The sequence below is a fragment of the Gymnogyps californianus genome, chromosome 25 (assembly GCF_018139145.2).
Source record: "Gymnogyps californianus isolate 813 chromosome 25, ASM1813914v2, whole genome shotgun sequence".
NCBI lineage: Eukaryota > Metazoa > Chordata > Aves > Accipitriformes > Cathartidae > Gymnogyps > Gymnogyps californianus.
The window spans coordinates 3,615,642-3,632,357 of record NC_059495.1 but is presented as its reverse complement, the minus strand read 5'-3'; the positions used below and the strand labels follow the sequence as shown (position 1 = coordinate 3,632,357).

Genomic DNA, 16,716 nt, shown 5'->3' with positions numbered 1-16,716 from the left:
TTGATGAAGGCCTCCTGCAAATCCTCAGATGGAAGCAGGAGAGATTCATTTACCCTCCTCAGTTGTTCTTGGAAGTCTTCATTTTCAGCCAGAGAGAACCAGTTTTCTGGGCAGATACTGGTGACCGAAGAGCCTGAACGTGCAGGACATCCGAGAAGAGGAGGAGGAGCGGAGCGATATGGCATGGTCCTGGATTTGTCTGTGTTCAGGTCCGTAAGAGACCTTACAACTCCCTGCCTGCCCTGCAGACACACACACACACACACACACAGAGTCTGAAAGGACCCCAGCGCTTGCCTGTTCCTTCTCGCAGAAAGAGTCAGCCCTACCTGTGTCATTTCTCATCGACGTTTGTCCCTAAAAAAGGCAGGCAAGAAAACTCTCTTCTGCCTCTGTAAGTCAGAAGGAAACCAAGAAAACTCAGCCTGGAAAGGCAGAAACATTGATGTGTGCTAGGTATAACTGCAGTGCATTTGGTCTCACCAAAACAAAGCATGTATGTTCTAGGATGATCATGTCTGATCCAGGTGCAGATCCAGATCCCTCCCTCTCCAGGGTCCTTTCTCTGGAGTCAATAAGCAAAACCCAAGCACAGGCTGCTGTGAATCCTGAGCCTCATGTGGGATCACCAGATAGTCCACAACTGACAGGCCAATGTGTACCATGGTCCTGGGCACACCTGGGGCCAGCGGTTGCTCCCATTCCTGCTTCAGTGAAGCGGGAGGCTTGCTGGCAGAGCAGCACGGCTTGTCAGGAGGGGTGCTCCGCTCCTCTCAGCTCCTCTGCCTTGGCTGCCAAGCCTCCTCTGGCTGGAATTAAGGAGCTATTCATTTGGTCCTTCCCCATTTCGTGTCTTCTGCAGCAATCAAGTAGAAACACTTTAAAAGCCTCAGTTCACTTGGCCTAAACTCAGCTATTCCAGTGTACTCACTAAATCTACATTTTCTCATCTTAAGGTAGAGCACAGTAAGGACTTTCAGAGCTGATGAGCCAGAATCATGTGCCAGCTAGTCCCTCGTTCCCTGCCATAGAGGCAGGTATGTGAGCAAAAGCATGTGTACGCTACAAATAAACCCGACTTTCAACATCCCTCTGTGCAGCAATGGCACTGGGCACCTGATTTCAGCCCTCTGCCAAGCAGAGTGACTACTCAGGACTCGTCATCTATCTCCTGCCTTCCACAGGTCCCACCAGCTGGTCAGAATGGGAATACAATAAAACAAAGCAAGCCTTTTCTCTTAGCAGCCTGCAAGTCAGAAAGCCTATTAGAGTCCCTGTGTCAGAAATCCATACTTGATTATATCACAACAAGTGAAATTGAGAAAAATGACAGCCCCATTTAAAGCTGCCATCTTTGGTTATGTGTGATAAGAGACACACACACTGTGGTGGCTGGGTTGGCGGGTGGGGAGGAGAAAGGGGGGAGAAATCACTTGCCACTGGAGTTACATGGAAATTAAAATAAAATGTCATCACATTGGGAGGAGACCAGGGCATGGAGGCAACTCCTCAGCAAGAGATTTATTTGTGGTTATTTATTAGGCTACGTCTGATCTGCGCTGTGATTAACACACATCAGCTGCAATTTTTGACATTGCAGAGATGTTTGGTGGGGCGGGGAAGGGAAGGGAGAGGAGGGGATAGGAGCAGATGGGGCTGTGGGGCTGCCTTCTGCTGCTCTGCAAACCACATCCTTAAAGGAAAACAGAGCAATTAGCTATCTTTCCTTTCCTTGTTAAATAAATATTTATCAGTTTAATAAGTTAATTGCCACACAGCTCTCAGACACTCTCCTCTAGCTAAGCAGGAAAGGTCTGGACAAAGAGGGGCCAAGTGCTGGAGAGGGAAGGGAGGGCTCTGAGCTTCCCTGCTGGGGAGACCTCCCTGCTTCTGGGGAGGGCAGGAGCCCAGGCTGCCCCTGCCATCGCTCCTCACAGCCTCGATGCAGCAAAGCAGGGCTCACTGCAGGGTGACCTGACCTGGTAGATGCTCTGCATCTCCCTTGCAAGCCTGCCTGGGTCACTGGGCAGCTCCCCTACTCAAAGTCCTACCTGGGTCCTTCGTCAGGCAGCTGAAGACCAAGTCCTGACTGACGGCAGGGGACTATTTGCCAAACACTTTTTAAGACTGTAATTATTAATCCTGTTCAGTTTGGTAAACGCCTGAAGGGCAGGCTGGAACATGGCTGTGTTGCGTTACTCTGGTACCAGCGCAAGCAGCAGATGGTCCCTGCCCTGAAGAACTTACACTCTAAGTAGATGTGTCAGACACATTTATATCGAGCTTGCACAGAGGCAGCAGCAAATGCCTGGTACTTATAGAGCAGATCACATGCAAACCCTGCACCAATATTCCTGTGTTTCCTCTGGAGGGAGCGACATCAGCCTCACGCTGTTCAGGGAATGATGCCTCGTTAAGGGGCTTGCTGAAGGTTATGGTGTAAATTGGAGGCAGAGCATGCATGGTACTCAATCCCCAAACTTTAAAAATGCATGCGAGAAAGCAAGAAACTTGATTATAATCCCAGCCAAGAGATGCTGGCAGAAACGCCTCCTGGATCGATGGGGCAGCTGGTGGTGTGAAAAAGCAAGTGTAGCAGGGAAGGGACAGTTACATCTGATTTCCAGGAGCTTGACCCTTTTTGATCAGTTAAGTCATTGATCCTAAATTCTGCATGTAGCAGAGGAAACAGAATTTTAACTAGATTTTAATTCCTTGTTTGTTCTTGGCAGGAACCACTCAGCACAGAGAGATGTATGAGCAAGTTTGTTTATGTTCGTACCAAACGCTGCATCCTTAACAGCCTTCCGAACGGAGAGGGGGGCTGGGAGAGGCAGCCTTAATTGTTTTGTCCTTTTGGCTGCTATTGTTGAGCTGATGGGAAACCAAGACTGTAATTTGCATCACACTCGGCACTGTACAGAGCACATTTCCAAAATGCAGATTGGGAATAATAAGACATCCTGTTGCAAAGGACCTGGCTGCCAGAGCTTGCCTCCTGTGACACCAGGGAACTGGGGACTTTGCCTGGCCTATGTGGGCATAGCTGGGGAAACACTGTCCTCTCCTGAGCTTCAGGAAGAAGCTAGAACAACAAAAAATGGGAATGCAAGAGAATCTACGAGAATTTAAGACAACAAGTGTTGTCTAAGCAAAGACATGACACAACGCCACGTACATGCTTGCACATGTGAATCCCCTGGGCAGATTCACAGCTGCTCTGCACCAAGCCACAGGCATGCGTATTGCTAAACAGCCACCATGTAATGCCTGACCTGCCTTTCGAGCGGCTGCTCGAAACCATGCTGCTGCTGCCGCCGGAGTTGCAAAAGATTATTGAATGCAGCGGAGCGACAACCAGAGCTAGTTGTTAAACAACAGCACGCCTCCCTTCTTGCTCCTCCCTGGCCAATGCAGAAGCAAGGGGGTCTGAGAGCACCCGTGCAAGGCAGGGAGCACCCTGAGAGTAAGGAGCCTTCCTTGGGCTGCAGGGCCTGCTGATCTTTAGGGTGAACAACTGAGAGGAGGCAAATGAGAAGGGCTGAGAGCAGAGAAACAGAGCTGACACAGGGCAAGGAGCTAATTGCCCATGGTGGAGTTCAGCCTGCCGCCTTGCCTGCCCCGGGGCAGTGCCCTGGGCCACTCGAGGAGTGCCATTTTTTGCCTTTTCCTGCCTGTGGCTAAGAAAGCAGAGGACTGATCTGTGTGTAGAGCATTTACAGGAGGTCACAGCAATGAAAGCAATCCCAGATATCTTCCTGGCCTCATACTATTCTCAGATGTGAGAAGGCAGCAAGGCTACACACCACAGAGGCTGGGAACACGGCTGAGATTAGGGCGTTTGGGCCCCGACACCAACTAGGTGCACCCATAGATGTCCTAGCCAGCCTCCCAGGCAGTCTCACCACTAAGTGCAAGTGGATGGTGACTCCAAGCCAGGTTTGCTGCAGTTGTGGAGCCAGCCAGCAGCTGGGCTGCTGCACCCGTCCAGCCTAGCCTGCCCTTAGCACATCTCGCCACAGCGGGCTCAAAGCCACACTAAAGCCATCCTATGGATTTCGCTGGGACTGAAGCAGAACCAGACAAGCTGACATCTGCCCACACTTGCCCTGGTAGCACAGATCTGGCAGGGCTCTGCTAACGGCCCCCCACCATGCCAGGAAGCATCACGTGCCCGGGGAGGATGGGGAAGGGGAGCCAACAGGGCTGGGGGTTTGAACAATGGGAATCGAATCCACAAAGCTGACACAAGGCAGAAAGAGAAAAGAAGGAAATAAAGGTCGAGCACATTTGAGTTTAAATAAGAAACCAAAATATTTTTATGAGTCATTCATTTTTCTTCTATAACTAGGCATGTTCGCATGCAAATAATGGAGGGACATAAACGGTTATAAAATAAGTCTCTTACCATATGAACTCGGTAGAGAATGCTAATTCCCAAAGTCATGAACGGCTTAGAGAAATCAATCACCTTCTCCCGCTCCGCAGTAATGGTCAGCCCCGCCACGGCCAAATCGGCTTTCTGGAGAGAAAGGATAGCAGAGAAGATCAGGACCCTGAGCCTGGGAAAGGTGCGGGGCAGGGGAAGCAGCAGAGCCATGCCCGGGGCCACACGACACCCGCTCCTGGAGGACCTTTCTGGGACATGGTGCATTTGCTGCGGGGCAAAACCCAGGCTCTGTGGAAACCGCAGGAGCTTTGCTGGTGACGTCCACCAGCTTGGACTGTGCTCCCGCACCCCTCTCCCCAGGTGGGTTTCACATAAGCCCTGCTCAAACACACTCCAAAGTTTAACTCACGTTGTACTCCAGACCATTCTCCTCGTTTTTCCTTTCCTCAGCTGGGTGTTTTTATCTCTATACTTACAGGTTGGACAAGCACAAAGCTCCCAGCGGGGAGCCCGCTGTGCTAGGAGCTGTACTAAGAGCAAACAAAACGGCAGCCCCTGCCCCCAAGTGCTCACAGCCTGATTGCCATTTCTATTCGTTGAATGCTTTAAGACCTGGCAAAACAGGAGCCATCAAGACAATAAATATTATATTGATCTAAAGAAGATACAACCTCCTCCTTCTGAAGCCCCTGTTGAACACAGCTGTCCCCTTCCGGACAAGACTGTTACTTGCAAGCGCTATAGGTAGGAAAGCATAACAAAGCAGCATCATTACCCCCGTACCCTGAGTCATGAAGTTTACAAGTCTGCCAACCCCAGACTTCCAAAATTGCAGATCAGTCTCCAAAAAATTCAGAGGACTGGCATAAAAATTTCCAGATTGACTTGCAAAGCAAATGAGATCGGGGGGGGGGGGGGGGGGGGGGGGGGGGGGGGAGGGAATTTCTTCCAATGTTAATATCCTTGTAATGCAGATAAGGGATTTGAATTTTAAATATTATTTTTATTACTACAGCTCTTTTAATGTCTGTAATTGCTTTCTGTAAAAATGAAACCTCCTCCATTCCCTTATACATTTGTTTGCCTCCTTTGCAGGATGATGATTATACAAGTGGAAAAACAGAAGGGAGGGAAAAGAAAAGCTATTTGCACTTGTTGTCCCTAAGTTTCATAAAGTCTGTGCAGAAGTCAAGGCACCATCAGGCCCAAAGACCAAGTAAAATATGGAGCTTATCTCCCTGGATCCATGCGCTAGTTGTAAATGCACCACACACAGCCAAATTTGTGGGTGCACCACTCTTACCATGCTCTCTGACCCTGCTGCTCTTGCATCATTTTCCTTAAGAGAAAGAGGACTAATCACCTCCTGGCAGAGCTTTGCCGGGGGGTCTTCCCCCCCGCAACAGACTTGCCCGCTTAAAGGCAGGCGGGGAGGAAGGGCCAGTGAAAGGTTGGATTTACAAGAGGGAAGAGCAGCACTGCTGGAGCCTGCAGGATGAAGGAAAGGGAAAAGAAAGACAAGGTGATCTGCAAGCGTGCCCAGTAAGGGGGGTCATGAAGAAGGTGATATTTCACAGTCCATTTCACAGTCCATGCAGGACTGCTTTATTGGACAAGCCCAGTGCCAGATTTTTGCAATGGTTTCCAAGCAGCTATTACAGATTCCTAGGAGGTTCCGGCTGGAATGAATTATGAGCTAGGCAGAATTTCTGCCTAGCCATTTACCCACAGGGTTTTTAAAAGGCACCAATAATCACAACGTGGTGCGTGAGCAGTTGAGCCCTATGTAAACACCAGCAGATTACTAAGATGGGACCCGTTCATCTGTGGAACATGGCATGTGATGAATTTTATCTGCAAGAAAAGCCTAAAGCTTCCTAAACCTCTCTTGTTTATACGTAAAAGGGTTTGCAGGTACTGTTGTCCTGGGAAGAGCTCTCCTAGCAAAGCCCCTCGTGAAGACACAGCTTATTCTAACAATGGATTTCTTCTCCCAGTTCTCCAAACTGAATACAATTCTACCAGCAAAGTTGTAGACTAAATAGATGGTAAATATGCCACATCAAAGGTGCTTCATGCAAAAGCTCTAAGGACATTTCCATTCCCATCCAGGGGCCAAGATAAAGGCGCTGCTGAAAGGAGCAGCGTGGCCCCCAGGTTTACCCAGCTAAGGGTAAACCATCCCTCGCCTGCCCCCACTGTCTCAGGGGTGGGATGTGTAAGCCATCAGGGAACTTTGTGCACTCCAGTTATTCCCCCAACTATTGTCCTTTGGGACCCTTCCAGATCATGTAGGCAGCAACATCTTGAAAGCTGCTCTTCCCTACACAAAATATAATGCAAATCCATCCCCCTCCCTTTGCCTATGGAGCAGAAACTCAGCACAGCAGAGCTGCCTTCCCCGGGCACACAGGTTTTGTGCCCAGGTCCCTTCTCTCATCTCCAGAGGGTCCTGCCATTCCATTAGAGTTCATTTCCTTCCGCTCATTCCCTGCCTGGTCAACTTCTGTCCTTTCAGGACTTTTGCCGGCATCAGAGCTACAGTAGCTCGCAGCTTGCTCTAACCTGCGCACATGCACATCTGCTTTCTCCTGTGCCACAGCTCCCTGCAGCAGAGACCCGACTCCTTGCGGCTTTAGCTGGGGCTGTGCTCTGTCAAAGACTCTCTCTCTCTCTCTGTAGGCTCAGAAGTCATGCAAGTTAAGAGCTGATTTCTGACAGCAATAAACTTTGATCTGGGAATGGCATGCAATATATTCTCTGCCTGAATATCATCCATTTCATGCTTTCGATTTTGTTTCCTGATGTTCGTAAAACTTCTTATGATTCACTGAGGTCAGCATATCTTAGTTACAGAGGAGCTCTGCAAACCTGAGCACTCTCCAGCCCTCCCCACCCAAGCACAGGTAGGAGTTGGCATTTTATAGGCTAAACAATGCACTGGGGAAGAAATGGATTTTGCTTTGTGCTTCTGCACTCTGTCCGCCACTGGGCCCTGGGGAAAGGGAAAACAGGAGGCAAAGGATGGGGGGAAGAGGGGGCAAAACACTGCTTGATTTTCATCCTTCCAGCACAGTTGCAGCTATAAATGTCAGCGTGAAATAGGCTTAGAAAAAGACCCAGAGCATTTTGGGAGTAGAGACAGACACTTCTTTAACAAAACACTGCTTAAACAAGGCCAAACTCTCGCTAGGCGAGAGGAAGCCCAGGTGGGCTGGTGTCTGAGATAAAAGCATGAGCTGCCACCACTATACCTGGCATTAACAGTGGGATCTGCCTGCATTAGCAGACAGGCTCACGCTGCCACTGGAAAGGATGTTAAACACGGGGGCTGAGCCGGGCTCCTGAAGAGGAACAACAATTAAGCAGCCTTAGGAAGCAAATTGCAGGGACTGCCAGTCCGGAGGAGGCAGCCGCCTCCTCGCTGCGGATGCTGACAAGGCTCATCTCGGCGCTAATGGTGATGAATGGGGCCTGACGTCAGCCCTCAGCCCAGGCGGAGAGGATCCCGCCAAAGCCTCCTGCAGCATGGGGTACTGGCTGGGAGACTGGCCCTGCTCCGGCCCCACAGCGATTCACAACCTCCTGTCAAGCTAAGGAAACAAGACACAGTGAGAAAGTCCAAGTGGTGTAAGCCTTTGGGCTGTCTCTGTGTCAAACACACGGAAAACAAGCCTGAAGGACAGCTCTGGGAGCAAAAGGCTGGGATTTCTTCCAGGAGCAGGAGTCCCTGACTTGAACAGCACCTTGGATGCTACATCCCCTGTGTGCACATGAGAGCGTCATTCTCACCAGCGCTGCCCACAGAGCACTGACAGCGTGGCCAAGGTCAGAGAAAGCTATTTCTTACACTGCCCCCGTGCTTAGAGGGCCTTCTAGAAAGCTGAAATCAGTGTTCAACCTTCAGGACCCACCTGACTGCCAGCTATTACCACCATTGCAGACCTGTCAGCATCTGCACTGCTGCTGCAGATGCTTGCCCCACTGGAAACCTGTCCAGATGTGGTGCCAAGCACCAGGCTGGAGGTGACCCTGCCTTGCGCAGGGGTTGGACTGGATGATCTCCAGAGGTCCTTCTGCTATTCTGTGCAACTCTGTGAAATAAGCAGCAGCCGCTGCACGGCAGTTTGGCTGCAGCCTGCTCACCTGGGCAGCGGCTCCCGCACCGCCACAGCAATGACAGAGCAGTCTCTCTGCATCTGCAGATCTGTCCCGTGGCATGACAGGTACGGCTCGGCCGCCGGATCAATGTACTCATTGCTTCTGCTCCACCTGCCCATCTGATTTGACAGGAGCTATTTCGGGTTGTGCAGCTCCTCCCGATGGAACAAGCAGCAGCCAGGTTGTGCGCCCGGATGCATATTCTTGCATTTAAAAGCAGGGCCAGATGAGGGTCACTCAAAACCAGTGCTTGGGGTTTCTTTAAGGACGTGCATGAATTCTGCGATATGAAAAGTGACAGCCTGAAAACCCTGGAGGCTGCAGCCCTCCGTTTAAGCCACAGTCAGGGATGGGCTGACCAACAATCAGTGCAGATGTCAGCCTCAAATCTGCCTTCACCCATCTTTCTTCACCTGGACTATCTCTAGGGGTGGGAGGAAAAAGTCCGTGCCAGGTGTTCACCATGCCCGTGGCAAAAGCCAGCTAAGGTGAAGCACCAGCAACGGGGACCCAAAGCCCACAGGGAACAGCAGCGAGACCTAACCAGCTCACACCACACCCACCATCTTGCGTGTGATTTTAGCAAAATCAGCAGCGCGATGCAAACCTCTCTGCCCATACCCTCGCTGTGTTTGCTCAACAACCCACGCCTCCTCGCTTCCCCACTCTCCCTCGCTCCCCACTCTCTCGAGCCCCCCATGTCACACTTGCCAGCGCGATAGTATGCAAACAGACTCCCCCTCCCTCCCTTCACCCACGCACAGCTTTTCTCGCTGAACACCAACACCCACTGCCGAGCGGAGAGCAGGACTCTGCCAATTTTGAAATATCTTCTCCCTCCTTTCCCCTTCCTGCCATTCCCCATCTTTGGAGCAGTTGAAGGGAGAGGGCCTCTGATTGTAAAGCACCGCCTGGTCACCGGCAAGAAAGCTGGAAAAACCATCACCCCAAAGTTTTAAGGTCCTTTCAGCTCTTGGTGTTGCCGCTCCTGAGGCCAGACGCTTCCACAAGATGGACAGCTTCATCTCCCTCACTTTAAAAAGAGCTTTGATCACCACTGATCCCAGCCAGATTCAGACCACTGACACAGATGCCAAAGGTCTAGCATTATTCCACAACATCTCACTCCCCAAATGATCCTGCGCGGGTGAGAGCAGGAGCTTGCTGTCCCCAATCACCCCCTCCTCACTCCATGCACCCTGAGGCACCTTCTACAGCAGCACCAGCCTCGCCCAAATATGCTTGCCCTGGAAACACTCATGGATCTGCTGTGGGCAGCTGATACAGGCTGCACAAAACACACGGCCAGTCTGCACAAAGTGTGCTCCTGCCGGGGCTGCTTTGTCCTTCCTGTCCCCTGCACCCTGCTGCAGGTGAGCAGGATAGGTCCTCTGCAGAGGGGACGGTCACCTAGCGCTGGTACCCAGCCAGCCAGGGTACTGATCCCGGCTGCATCAGAGGGAGGTTTCTGGGAGGTCTTTTAACAAAACTGCAGAATCAGATTCCTGCCAGCAAAGCTTCCTGGCAAAACCAACCACACCATCTCCTGTTACCTCAGCTCTATTCCCTGGGGGCATTCCCAAGATGGGTAAATTCAGAAACTGTTGCTGAGGGATCTCTCAGACACAAGCCCATCTCCTCAGGGAGGAGCAAGGGAGCTGAGCACCAACAGCTTGCTGTGAGCCAATGTACAGGCACTGAGCACAGCCACCACGGCACTACACTACCAAGACAGCAAATGCAGGCGTGTCGGAACAAGGAGAAGGCTGTCACATTGCCGTGAAAATACATTCGTTGGCTTGTATCAGACTAGCAAATTCATTTCAGCTCAAGGATGCGCTGGAGAGAGAGAGAAAGGGAAGACCAGACAACCGTCAGGGATTCTGAGCCAGAGACTGTACCGCAGCGGGAAGGAGCAAAATGTAATTCTTCCAGCCCTATTGTCCCCTAAGGCTCTGACACCAAAAAATAGGAGATGGGAAGATTTGCTGTTCCCCCTTGTTTGCTTGTAATGGATAGCACACGTGTATGGTGTCAACTGAACTGCTGAAGACTGCAGTCATCTGTGCCAGAGCCCGCAAGGCTAACAGTGGAAATCTGCCCTGGCCGGAGAGCAGCTTTACTCCCCTGCTCACTCAAGGAATGAGTGGGGTGTTCAGGCTCCCTGCCCTGCATGCACAGAGGGACCAATTAGCTTGGTGTTTTCTGAGTTTGTGACATCGTTCACTAAAGAATGGGCTCGAGTCCTTCCAAGTGATTTCTCCCAAGTCAAATCTCCATCGGCTGATAACAAAGTGTACAAGTTTCCTGATCTGACGACGAGTCAGATTGCTGACCTAGACACAGGAGTCTCTACAGCTCTTCCACTAATCCCCCAAGCCATCTCAGTCCTCCTCTTCCTCAGCTCTTAATTAGTTTTGTGAGCAGGTCGATAAGATATGTACTGGTGAATTTGGGTCAACAACAAATTTATGTTTATATAGCATCCTTCTCAATCATATCATAGTGCACAATTAGCTGTAATAGATTTTTCAGCACTTAAGAATAAATCAATAGCTGGTTAATTTAGAAGCAATAAAATGAAACACTTTTCCCATGTAGCCTATAGTTGCTCTGAGGAGATTCAGTGCCACAGGTGGATTACAGAGAAAAAAAAAAAAAATACTGGAAAGGTATTGCATGGAGCTGGATAATTTTCTGCCCTTCTGGTCCTGCACACTAAGTGCATGTGAGTCAAACCTTACTTTCTGACAGCTGATCAGGGTCAAGGAGGAATCACTTTCCACAATAATACAGCACTGCACAAAGAGACAGGTGCAGAGCTTTTATTTTGTGTAGGATTTGGGAAGTTTTGACCCCTGCGACAGGTTTGTGTCCCAACTGACCCCCTCTCTGTGCTAAAGGCTGTACGGAGAAAAGTGCCCAAGGGATAAATCCACTGAAAGAGGAATGTGTGCACCCAACATAGGATCTGCTGGCTCTTCTGCTTCGAGTGGTCCTGAAGTAGGATAGGGGATGAACAAGGGGCTAGAACCAAGGACAAACCCCCTTGGGAGCTGACTGTCAAGGAAGGAGAGGAACCCCTTGGGTGGTGAAATGACCTCAAAAAGCAATGTCCCAAGCAGCCCTGAATAAACACAACAGCATGCACACAGCCAGCTCTGCCCTGGCTGACCTGATCCAAAATGCCAGTCCCTGGGACTGATCAAAAACTCGCTGAAACCGTTACAAAGACTCTAAAGGGTCTAGGAAGAACAAAGCAGAGAAAGCTTTTTCTCTTCTCCAATTTTTGATTCAGCCTCACACAGGCTTTGCCAGCTCTGCCCTGCTGAAGAAGTAGTAAAAATCCTCCTAAATAAGGCTCGAGTCGCAGAAGAAACAAATGGTTTCTACGTGAAGATGAAGTTAAAACACCTATCACTAAAGAAAAACAACCCTCCAGAAGCTCCCATTTAATGGAGAGGCACTGCCAAGGTTACTAGGCCAAAAATTTGATGGCTGTTCCCTTCCTTTGTTTGCATAGATCACACGCTGCTCTCTGTGCCTTCCTTCTTGCCTCCCAAAAGAAACATTGCAGAACTGTAATTGTGTGTGTGTGTATATATACACACACACACACACACACAGAGATATGTATAAAAACTATGCCAATAGCCCAGAGCATTTGCAAACAACCGTACAGAAGGCTCTTTAGAAGAAGCAGACGGAGGTGGGATCTCAGCTGGCATCGAGAGCTATCGCTCCGCTGGGGAAGGGCGACCCAGGAGACAGGGCACTAGTTCAGGAGGGATCTCCAGTCCGTACCGTGCCCTGTCCCTGACCCTCAGCAAATCTTTTAGACCTAGAGTTGTCCCACCTGACTTTAGACACTCAGTTGAAGCTCCTAAGGTAGGATTAGTGTCAGCCAGGTCCTCTTTGCCATCCGGGGAAGAAGCAGACAGATGCTGGTGGGCATCTTCTAGAGATGGTCACTCGTCTCCCGCAGCCGGGAGGAAAGCTGTGGCAGGAGCCCCAGACCCCTGCCTGGAGCCATAGGGGACGGATTCGGGCCCTTGTTCCTCTGCTTTGCAGGAGGACGTGCCACTGTTGTGAGGATAATGATGGGGTGGCTCAGGGGCTCCTCTCACACAGTGGTGTGGATTATCATAAATACACCTCACTGCGGATTTGCCACCAGCTGAGAAACTGTCACTGGGTTCTCACAGGCGCTTCAATAATAACAAGGCAGGGTAGAAATCGGTGAGCGAGGAAGTATTGGTTTAAATAACATCAATCTTAATTTTAGCTTTGGCTAAGCCTATTTTACTAAAGATCTCAGAGCATTTCATGAACTGTAGTTAAGCTTCAGGATCCCTGAGGAAGGACTACCTTTAGCTGCAGAGGAAAACAAAGAGCAGGGAGGGGGGTACAGGCTGACTGAGCACACACATACGCAGAATTGTTGTCAAACCCAACAAAAGCATTCAGCTTTCAGTCTAGCTGCTGTGCAGCAACACCGCAAAGCAGAGCTGTGAAAAGATCTCGATCCATGCACTTCAAGCAAACAAAAAATATTCTTCTCCAAAAACAATACTCGAAGTTAAGGATCTGAAATGAATCTGCCAAAACTTTTCTGGGCAGACATACGACTCTTACTTGCTTCCCTCCCAAACAGCGTGGTTTTGTAAGTTTTCTTCAGCTTCTACCAACCCCTGCCAGAGCCTGCATATTTTCCTGTTTCAAGTTTTCATTAATTTTTCCACTGGGGAAAAAAAATAATCCATCCTGTATCGAGCTCTTACGCAGGGACCCTGGAGTCCAGGCCTCCCTTCCAACAAAGCAAGCTCCCCTGAGAGCGCCCAGGGCCCTGACTCCTGCTCTGACTACTTTGCACGCTGTCACATCAACACAACAAATACATTTGCCAGTGGGAGAACACATTAAATGGAGGTCCTCTGGTCAAAGTCTCACAAATAGACTAAAACCCCCATCCATCCTTATCATCCTGGAGCACTTAATAAAGCATCAGAGCTTTTCATTGCCAAGTCCCACTACAGCACAGTTAAAAAGAGCAGCTAATTCACTTACCCGAGCAATCAGCTCCCCGACCATCCCTGTCCACGTGCCATTTGCCTCAGGGACTCCATACACACCATCGCCAACAAGGTGGATCTTATAGTTGAAACGCAGGATCTCTGCCAGCTCCTTCAGCATGTCCACGCAGAAGCCCTCGTAGCGGTCGTTGCCTTCCAGCTCCTGATGGTTCCACTTCAGCATTAAGTAAGGGTTTTCCTGCATTGAAACTGGGCAGCTGTCATTCCCATCTTAGCCGAGGCGTCCCACCAGCACGGCGCCGAGCACGAGGCAGAGAGGGCAGTGGGCTCCCTGGCAGCGCCGGGATGGCAGAGGCTCATATAAGGGGCACCCAGGCCAACCTCCCATCCCGATATATCCCTCTTGACCAGGGTATGAGGAGAGATACGGAAAGCTGGCTTGATGGCTTGGGAACCCAGGTGATGTAAAGCTAGCAGAGCTCTTTCTACACTGGTATTCATTGGCCCCTGCTGTGTCAGGGATGTGCTGGAGGTGCAGCAGATTTCTCCGAGTTTAGGATATGAAGCAGAGCTAAGGGATCATGCTTTGGGGGCTGTTTCCAACTGGCATATGCCAGAGCAGCCCAGTGACTGCTCCGAGTTATGGCAGTACATACAGATCCCAGCCGCTCTTGGCATATAGCCACTTCTCCAGTTTGTCCCCCTTTTCAACAAACTTTGTGGGACATGAGGAAATAGTGCCCAGAGTTCTTCAGGATTTTGAGTGTCTTTAAGGAAGGAGCAGAGGTACTGGAAAAAATCATGGAACAGGCAGCACATGGAAGGGGAATTTGTTGAATAAGGACAGTGGTGCCTGTAGATGTGAAATCTTGGTTCATAGAAGTTGAACCCATCTTGGCCAATTTCAGTAATTTTATGGGTAGAAGGGACAACTGTCCCCTCCAACTTACCAGCTGTATGCAAAACAAGAACATCATTCAGAGATGAATGTAAAATGGCAACTTATCCCCATCCCAGCCCTCTCCCCAGCTGCTTCTGAACTCATCAAATATAATTTCCATATGAAACATCAACTTGAGTTTAATTACACTGTCATGAATTGTCCTCAGTGCTGTAATTAGAGATTTGATCGTCTGTTCTTTATGAAATCAGTGTGCAATGCTGCATGCTGGGGGCCGAGGGGGGTAGGAAGAGGGAATAATATTCTAGCTGATTGACACCCCTAAGCGTTGGGCTGGCGAAGAGCTAATGGGAACTGTAGGTGACCCCCTCACTTACCAGGATGGTGGTGACAATGAGTGTGGTGTTGAACAGACTGTCTGATATGTTGGAGGAGAAGATCCTGTTGTCCATGCTGAGTCCTTCAGAAACGTGCCAGTGGCCAATCTGGAGAGATAAACAGCACAATAAGGGAATTTACAGGGCAAATTACTGTACGCACCCGCCATATGGCTCCGGTGACTGACAACCATCAAGCTGGCCCTGTAAGACGTGTTTATGAATGCTCCATTACCTTTACAATGCACCCTCACAACGGGCCGGCAGAGAGATTAACCCACTGGTGCACGGCACTGGCACACCCCCACCTGCGCGGCAACGCCAAAAACCTGTCCCTGCTCATGGTGGGCGCTGCTTTCCCACGTGTCCTCCCTGCAGCTGCAGCAAAGCCCTGCACCAGGAGAAAGCCGTGTGGCAGGCAGCTCCCTGGGGCTCATGGCAGCCAAGCAGCCTTCTGCGTTGTCCCCAAATGCCACCAAGACGGGTCCATCTTACCCAGCAGTCCCCATGCAGCCAAACTTGAAAGCTCATCCCTCCCAGCGCGGTGCGGCTGGGAGCCTCTGCCTTCCCTCACACTAAGGCATGGCAGCTAGGTCATGGACGCAGGATGAAGACTTGGTTGTCGCTCTCAACCTGGTGCATTTTGGCTGACCCCTTCACCTCCTGAGTTCTCTGGAGGTCAACTCCTAAAGGGCACAGACGTGCTTCACGGGAGGCTGCCAGAAAGGCAACGCTATAGCCAGGGTTTGGCTCAGCTGCACCATCCCGCAGTGACACCCAACCACCAGCATGCACTGCAGGGCCAGCGCTACACCCAGATTTGATGACACTGAGCTCTTCACATGGGCGCCGTGTGTTACAGACACGGCTCGGAAGAACTTCAGGAAGTGCTGAAGTCTCACAATTTCACAGTGAAAGCCCAGAAATGGGGAGATGGGGTTCCTGCCTCCAACTCCTGTTCTGCCTTACGCTGTCTCTGTAACTTGGAACAAAGGTTTCATCTGCCTGAAAGCAAGCAAAACCTCCCGCTGTCCTCCTGTGAGCATCACTGTCATTAGTTAAAGGCTGGTATAGGCACTGTGAGTTCCTCGGAGGAAAATGCCACTTCACAGGGAGTATCACAGCATCACAGCTTCCATTGCAATCCCAGAGCAGCAGTGCCGACACGGGGCAGACGCCTTCCAGCCCTGACCAGCAGCTCCACCTTGGCGGCAGGTGGTGAAATGAAGCCACGTTCCCAGTGGTGCTGCACTGTGACTTATCTCCTCTATCTGCTATAATGGATGCCAACTACTATGATTAAGTACCTCCAAACCCTTTGATTCAGGCTCATCACACCCAACAGCTCTACGGACAGCCTTATTCACCCATCCAAGCATCAGTGTCGCTGCAGCAAACCTAATTCCCACCACCAGTGGTGGGGACCAGTCCCCCAGCACTTGGGAGGACATCGTGACTCAGCTGTGATGCAAGGCAACCAGCCGCTGCCTTCAGCCAGGGGGAGGAATATTCAACAAAACCTAATTTTAACTTCAAAAGCCTAATCTCCCTCCCTCAGAGCTCTGGGCAGGGAGATCAGCACCTCCAGCACCTCGTTCAGAGTATGCAAATTAGGCTCTTGCTCTCTCATGCTCCCTAAAAGAGCCTCTGTTTTTTCTCATGGATAGACCGGGAGCTCCCTCTGAGACCCCTTCTCTCTCCTTTTTCTCCTGCAAAGCCTGTCTGCTCCCATCAGGTCCCAGCCCTCTGCATGCTGGATTGCTGGCCACAGCTTAAGTCCTCTGACACCACTGAATCGAGCTGCTGCAGCCCTAAGAGGTAGTGGGTGACCCCAAAGTGCAGGGGTGTCCTCCG

General features: G+C 50.6%; 1 protein-coding gene across 2 annotated transcripts in view; it reads right to left on the bottom strand.

Annotated features, from left to right (window-relative positions):
• The window catches only part of GRIK4 (glutamate ionotropic receptor kainate type subunit 4), a 137,754-nt gene that overhangs the window by 13,718 nt on the left and 107,320 nt on the right, over positions 1–16,716 (bottom strand). For both annotated transcript variants that reach the window (XM_050911076.1, XM_050911078.1), the window contains exons 10-12: positions 14,863–14,970; positions 13,619–13,822; positions 4,409–4,522 (exon numbers count right to left, since the gene is read on the bottom strand). In XM_050911076.1, coding sequence (XP_050767033.1) covers positions 4,409–4,522; positions 13,619–13,822; positions 14,863–14,970 — 426 coding nt within the window. The remainder of the gene's footprint in view (positions 1–4,408; positions 4,523–13,618; positions 13,823–14,862; positions 14,971–16,716) is intronic.